The 7,500-nt window shown below is 52.6% G+C and overlaps 1 protein-coding gene across 3 annotated transcripts in view; it reads right to left on the bottom strand.

Annotated features, from left to right (window-relative positions):
- Positions 1–7,500, bottom strand: part of LOC122255305 (RNA/RNP complex-1-interacting phosphatase homolog) — a 239,098-nt gene that overhangs the window by 7,665 nt on the left and 223,933 nt on the right. For all 3 annotated transcript variants that reach the window (XM_043019402.2, XM_043019311.2, XM_086554533.1), the window contains 2 exons: positions 5,962–6,008; positions 1,327–1,387 (listed from right to left, as the gene is read on the bottom strand). In XM_043019402.2, coding sequence (XP_042875336.2) covers positions 1,327–1,387; positions 5,962–6,008 — 108 coding nt within the window. The remainder of the gene's footprint in view (positions 1–1,326; positions 1,388–5,961; positions 6,009–7,500) is intronic.

The raw sequence follows: 7,500 nt of genomic DNA, 5'->3' as shown, positions 1-7,500 counted from the left end.
CGCCGTGCGTAAGAAACATGACAGACAGACAGACAGGCAGAGAGAGAGAGAGAGAGAGAGAGAACACATGAATGTGAATGAGTGTCATTCACGAGTATGTGTATACGAGTGCAAGGGTGCATCGGCCACTCGCACCTTATCAGCGGCACCAAGACAAACACACGGGTTCGGAGGCCCAGGGGCAAGAGGCCCAGGGGGCCAGGGGGCAAGGGGGCCAGGGGGCTACAGGGTTGCCAGGTGCACCAGATACGGGGATAAGATGGCACCCGCCCTATCAGCGCTGCGCGATAACACAATCCACCGAAGGTTTTTATTACGAGATTACTAGATCTTCGTTCAGTGTGGGAACGTGAGAGACCATTACCCCCCCCCCCAAGCTATCTATCTTCTCTTTTCTCCTCTTTCCTATCCCTTCCTACACTTTCTCCCCCCCCTTTCCCTCGTTGTCCTCTCTCCCTTCCTTCCTTACTCCCTCGCCCATCCACCTTCCCCTTACCCTCTTTACACCCTCTCTCTCTCTCTCTCTCTCTCTCTCTCTCTCTCTCTCTCCCCCTCTCTCTCTCTCTCTCTCTCTCTCTCTCTCTCTCTCTCTCTCTCTCTTCCCCCCCTCTCTCTCCCTCTTCCCCCCCTCTCTCTCCCTCTTCCCCCCCCTCTCTCTCTCTCTCTCTCTCCTCCCCCTCCCCCTCTCTCTCTCTCCCTCTCCTCCCCTCTCTCTCTCTCCCTCTCTCCCCTCTCCCCCCCCCCCTCTCCCCCCCCCTCCCCCTCTCTCTCTCTCCCTCTCTCTCCCTCCCCCCCTCTCTCTCCCTCTCCCCCCCCCTCTCTCTCTCCCTCTCCCCCCCTCCCCCTCTCTCTCTCTCCCTCTCCCCCCTCTCTCTCTCTCTCTCTCCTCTCTCCCCTCTCTCCCTGCCAACAATAGCGCACTTAGAGCCGCCGCCCACTGCCATCTTCCTCCTCCTCCTCATTCGATTCACATGCACACACAATGTACTAATTTACAATACAGCACAAGACAGGAGATATCTACCGGAATTTCATGTACAAATAAATCTAAACTATACATTTAAATAACATTCACTGTATAAAATGAAAATAGACCGAGACTACGAAGTTATAACGACAAATACAGGAAATCAAGAAAAAAGAACAAGAAATGTTCATGGAAGTAAAAAAAGAAGGACATATTAAAAGAATAAGAAACGCTAGAAAAAAAAATACTAATTGCTAATCCTATCACGGAAGGGAAGAAAAAAGGCCCTAACGACCGAGCGCATCGCATGTGGACGGCCATTAGGCGTCCCATGTGCGCTTATGAGGAAATATACTCACCTACACACCATGTAGCCGGAGCGATTGAGGCCGTGGGTACAGTGCACGCCAATCAGCTTCTCTGCAGGAACAATACAAAAAGAGCACTTTAGAGGGATATGGGGCGCCAATCAGGGGGTTGTAAAATCAATGATACCCCTTGTAGGGGAATGGCAGAGGGGGGGGGGGCGGAACTGAAGGGAGAGGGAGAGGGAGTGGGAAAGTTGAGAGAGAGAGAGAGAGAGAGAGAGAGAGAGAGAGAGAGAGAGAGAGAGAGAGAGAGAGAGAGAGAGAGAGAGAGAGAGAGAGAGAGAGAGAGAGAGGAGAGAGAGAGAGAGAGAGAGAGGGAGGGAGAGGGAGAGGAGAGAGAGAGAGAGAGAGGGAGGGAGAGGGAGAGGAGAGAGATAGAGAGAGAAGGAGGGAGAGGAGAGAGAGGGGGGGGGAAGGGAGAGGGAGAGGGAGGGAGAGAGGGAGGGAGGGAGGGAGGGAGGGAGAGAGGAGAGAGAGGGAGAGGAGAGAGAGGGAGAGGAGAGAGAGGGAGAGGAGAGAGAGGGGGGCAAGAAAGAAAGAGAGAGAGAGAGAGAGAGAGAGAGAGAGAGAGAGAGAGAGAGAGAGAGAGAGAGAGAGAGAGGGGGGGGGGGAGGGGCAGCTACCTCCTCAATCCCCAGCAAAGGCAATCAAGTAGTGTGTCGGTGCATAATGAAGAGGCAATAATAATATAATAAATACCAGAGTTAAATGCAGCCAGCCAGCCGCGCGGCCGCCGTCGACCCCCGCAGAGCGCAGAATATAAAGCAAGGAATGCAAGGCTGCGAGAGAGCCTTTACGTCCTGCACTTAAGCACCAGATAGAGTAATTCTCTCGGCTGCGTTAAGTGCCACGGCGGGTCGCATCCTAAGCAGCTATCGCTTCTAAAGATGCAAACACCGAGCGGCCGAGCGGCTGGCGGTGGGGTCGCTGCACGTCAGACGCATCCCCGATATGAACATCGATACCAGTCATTAACAAGATCAATTCAACATATTTAGCGGCTCGTCGAGGACTTGTCGCCACAGGAGGGGGGGGCCCGTATTGTGCGCAGAGCTTCTCTCATTGTGCCGTTTATAATCAAGCTCTCTTTCTCCCACACTCGCACACACTGAGAGAGCGAGCGAGAGAGCAGATTGATATACATATAAATATTTAGTAAGAGATACAGATATATATATAAAAGCTCAACGTTTATTTCGATTTTCGAGATTATCGCGACAACCTATGCAGTATCAAGCTTTATCATTTCCAGTGGAGCCTCGTGCACACACCTCTCAATCCCCCGAAGGGCCCCGCGGTGCAAGAGGCGCTGCCACCGCCCGCGCAATCCCCTCCAGCCGGCCCTTTCCTACATCCCCAAACTTCACCTCTGGCGCTCCCACATCGCCTCCTCCCATCTATCCTTCCCCTTTCCTCCCATCCTTCCCCCTTCCTCCTCCCATCCACCCACCTTCCTCCTCCGCCTCCCTCCGCCCCCGCGCGCTGGAAAGAGCAAACACGGCGCCAGAACGGACTCCTCGCAAGACAAATGGTGATCGTCGCTCTGCCGTGATGAGTCCACATTTATCCCAAGGCCTCCACAATAGGAAACTTTGAGCAGAGTTTGCAAAATGGCTTTCACGGACACAGTGCGAGGGCACTCCAAGCACACACAGACACAAACAATCCCCCTCCCCCCCACACATGCACACAAAGGCACCCCACCCTGCAAACCCTCTTGCTCCCTGACAGCTCTTGACATGGTCCTCAACACTAGGAAAACACGTCAGAGAAGTCTCGCCGGAGGGCGCCCTGCTGGAGCACACAGGCCATTCATTCCCGAAGCGGTAACCGGGCGGCGGTTCCGGCGTCTGCGTCTGAACTTGGACTCGCTTTCATCTACGACTGATCGAAGGAGTGGGGCGCGCGATCCGGTAATCCGACGCCATGACGCGGCCGCCTCGGCCTGCGTCAGAGCCTCCCTGACGAAGGCAAGGGCGCGAGAGAGGCGGCGAGACGCCCGAGCGGAATGAAGGGCCATATGAGCCTAGAGGGAGCAGGAGAAGGAAGGAGAGGGCGAGGAGGGGAGAAGAGAGGGGCGGAGAGGAGAGAGGAAAGGGGAGGGAGGGGGAAGCGAGGGCGAAGGGCCGAGGGGCGTGCGGGACACAATAGCAAGAGCCCTGGAGTGGCCGCGTCATCAAAGGGACTCTGTAAGCCACGACGGACAAGAGTTCCTCGGGCTGACGTGGAAGGACCATCGTCACCTCGCCGAACAACACTCCTGCTGTCACTCCCTCGCCTGCTGCCGCCGCCTGTCATCTACCCACTTTCCTTCCACCATATCGACACATTGCAAAGGTGACCTTCCACTCTGAAAGCTTTCCTATTGTACTGCGTTGTATTGCGCCGTCATGCGATGCCAGACAGCGCTCTGCCAGGACGGCCAGCGCCCTTTTCTCTCATAATTACAATCAGTGCTTCGAAAAACTGTTAACCATCCCTTCCATATCACAACCATGAACGGATACGAAGCAGGTAACATGACCAAAATAAAGTCAATTCAAAATCATCTTAAACTTTATTGGGTTTAGCCTATGAGTCCCCAAACGCATTCCCCGGAAGACGGGCTCTACACAGAGCTATTGTGGTTGGAGAAGGACCTACTTACACAGAGCCTTACGTTCCGCCCTAAACCCACACCCCCCTAGCGATAATTTGGTAGGGTTACAGTCTACGTGCAAAACTCTATGGCTGCACACGCCGCGTTTGGTTTACATCACTTGTTTAATTTCACCAACATTTTCATTATTAAAGGTATTTTTGCATATCATGCACATCACAATTATACTAGATTATTCACAACATTATCATCATCGAAACGGCTTCAATCAAGCAATTAAAAAGAAAAATAACATTTCAAATTAACATCGCGGAAATTTGAATGACAGATCAGAAACGAAAACAACGATCCTCATACACCGTGACGGAAATACCTATTTGTCTATATATACATACACACACACACACACACACACACACATATATATATATATATATATATATATATATATATATATATATATATAGAGAGAGAGAGAGAGAGAGAGAGAGAGAGAGAAGGAGAGAGGGAGTGGGAGGGAGAGAAGGAGAGAGGGAGTGGGGGGAGTGAGGTATAGAAAGAGAGAGAGAGAGAGAGAGAGAGAGAGAGAGAGAGAGAGAGAGAGAGAGAGAGAGAGAGAGAGAGAGAGAGAGAGAGAGAGAGAGAGAGAGAGAGAGAGAGAGAGAGAGAGAGAGAGAGAGAGAGAGAGAGAGCGCCCTGGAGCATTTTCCTCTCCGCGCCGCAGCCACGTTCCAGCCTCGACGCCGCGCCGCCAGCGAGTTCTCGGAAGACATTCGTTCCGGAGAGCGCGGGTCCGGCGGCGGAGGCCTAACCATCCGGCCTCAGCGGGCTGCCTAGGCTTATTTGCCCGGCCATGAATACATGAATAAAGTTCAAAAGATGCTTGGCAGTGTTTCAGGCCGGTGGGAGGGGGAGGGGGGCGCCAGGCCCGGACCATGAGAGGAAGGCGGAGGGCATGTGCCCATCTCCCATACGTAAGGAAATGTGCACACAAACACATTTTTCCACGTGCATGTGTGCGCGCGTCCGTACGCCAGCGACGCGAAGCAGCCGGCGACATCCCCACGCGGCGAGACCCGAGGAGGCAGACGCGGCCGTCTCCAGGGGAGGGCGTCGCCTCGACCTGTAACTCAGGGCGGCGCAGCCCCCTCTTCCCTCCTGCCCCCAGGGCGGCCGCGTGCAACGGGCGCCATAAACAAACTAAATGCAAATATTCTTCCCGGCCATGCAATAGATTCAGGGCACGGAAACATACGTGGCAATCACGAGACTGTGAGCCGCACAGGCAACGTGAGGGAGAGAAAAATCTCAGATCTAAAAATAACCTACAGAGGCCCCTCCGCCCCTCCGCCCTCCTGACCCCGGCGCCAGGGAGTCCGGGTCGAAGAGCTACACAGCCTGGAGCCGCGCCGTCACGACACTTGCCACGCGGCCCGACGCCCACCACGGTGCCAAGGTCGCATCCCTAAGCGACAAAATATTACATAGCAATAAGAATACAACTGCATAATAAAGCACACACCAAGTACAAAAACAGAAGTAAACAAAGAAACGCAAAATTACCACTGCCATAGACATCAAACAATTAGAAAGAGTTCACGCATGCTGCTTCCACAAATGGCAATGTTACACAACGCTCTCGAACTCTTGTCCAGACTGAGGATCGCCCAAAGAGCGCGGAAAGAGGAAAAGGGAGAACAATAGGGAAGAATAAGGGAGACGAGGTGGAGGAGGTATAGAAGAAGGAGGAGGAGGAGGAATAAAAGGAGGAGGAGGAGGAAGAGAAGGAGGAGGAGGAGGAAGAGAAGGAGGAGGAGGAGGAGGAGGAGGAGGAGGAGGAGGAGGAGGAGGAGGAGGAGGAGGAGGAGGAGGAGAGGGAGGAGGAGGAGGAAGAGGAGGAGGAGGAGGAGGAGGAGAGGAGGAGGAGGAGGAGGAGGAGGAGGAGGAGGAGGAGGAGAAGAAGAAGAAGAAGAAGAAGAAGAAGAAGAAGAAGGAGGGGGAGGAGGAAAATGCAAATATTTACTTACGATTGTCCTTGTTCTCGTCGAGGAAAGTGTTGACCACCTTGAAGAACCTGCGGGAGATAAACAGACTATAAGAACTTTGCTCAGGTGTACAACTGACACGGCCTTGCGTCACTGATCATATTTTCAAGAACATCAATAATAATATTTTTTGGTCTCCATAATTGAAAGATACAATGGTTTACAATGCCTTGCGGACGCGCATGGCATCAGGCATGGGGGATACAGGGGAGGTGTGTCTAAGAGGAAGGGGGGGGGGGGAGGAAGGAAGATACGCTACGGTGAAAGTGTCGATCTTGAGTGTCAAAGTTCGTGTCGAAGAAGGCAAGGTGACGAGCATCGCCGAGGAACGCATGTCACAACGGACGTCTGACACCCAACCTTAATCTTTAAGAGGGCTATCTTAGTAAACATCGCGTGATTACATATTGCTTGACGTCCCCTTCGTTTTTTGTTATATACTCGACGCGCTTCAGAGAGGAGGAGCCTTACACTAGAATAAAATCGAATTCACATCAGAAAAAAGGCGCAACAAAACGATTGCAACATCGACATCGACATCGACAACCATAAGCGAGCAAGTGGATCGGAAATTAATCCAAAATGGAGCATGACGAGTGAAAGACACGTGAAACCAGAAAAGAAAAGAACGGAAGAAGCACACGAGGGTGGCGAGGCAGCGATAAAAGCGGCGGAGAGTTCAACACCAACAAGAAGTGACCCAAGCGGACGGGGAGGCCACGCCAGGCAGGGGAGTGAGCCTCTGCTTTTCGCATCCTTGAGGATACGGAAAGGTGAGAGAAAGAAGTGAGAGAAAAACACTTCGGTCACCTCCCGTGGTAGGTCGTAGAAGAAGAGGAAGAGTGGGGATGGCGAGGAAGGCCAGAGGCGCAGAAGATTCGCAAGGCAAGAAGGAGAAAAGCAAAAGGCGCAGAAGCTCTCGGCCTGCGCAGCACCACGGCCAAGATGGCGCGGCGCCGCCATTGCCTCGCTACTCGGCCTCAGACAGATTGCAATAATAGCGTGTGATCAACAATCTGCAGGTTCGCCTGCAATGAGTCACCGGCAGCGATACGACCAATTAATTATAATAACAAGGCATGGATGGCTCATGAAAACATCAAGGAGACCTCGCGTGTGTTGGCCAGCCATGCGATTCAGCCGCTCTATTTGCTCTCTTAAAAGCTCTGATTAACTGAGCAAGAAAAAAAATATATATATACTAAAATTAAAACTTTAATCGCAAGATGTGTACATATATAAATAAAAACCGAAATTAATATATATATTCTCGAGGCTCCGTTTCAAAACTGGGCCGGAATAACTCGTTCCCTGCGCCATCATTAGGCGAACGACTCTCCGCCCTCCACAGCCGGCAATGAGGACGACCGAGAGAACCCGCGGAACGACTTAGCGCTCGCTGTAATTACGTCCCCATTGCGCCCACGGTCGGCTGCCTCGCTCGCTGCCTCGCTCGCCCACATGTCATAAACCATCGCCTGAACTTTCCTTGCGATATAAAACTATTAAGAGTAAATACGG

The sequence above is a fragment of the Penaeus japonicus genome, unplaced genomic scaffold (genome assembly GCF_977035675.1).
Source record: "Penaeus japonicus unplaced genomic scaffold, GWHDUDI00000001_assembly GWHDUDI00000029, whole genome shotgun sequence".
Taxonomy (NCBI): domain Eukaryota; kingdom Metazoa; phylum Arthropoda; class Malacostraca; order Decapoda; family Penaeidae; genus Penaeus; species Penaeus japonicus.
Note: the sequence above shows the minus strand (reverse complement) of the source record. Positions and strands in the feature narration are given on the sequence as shown.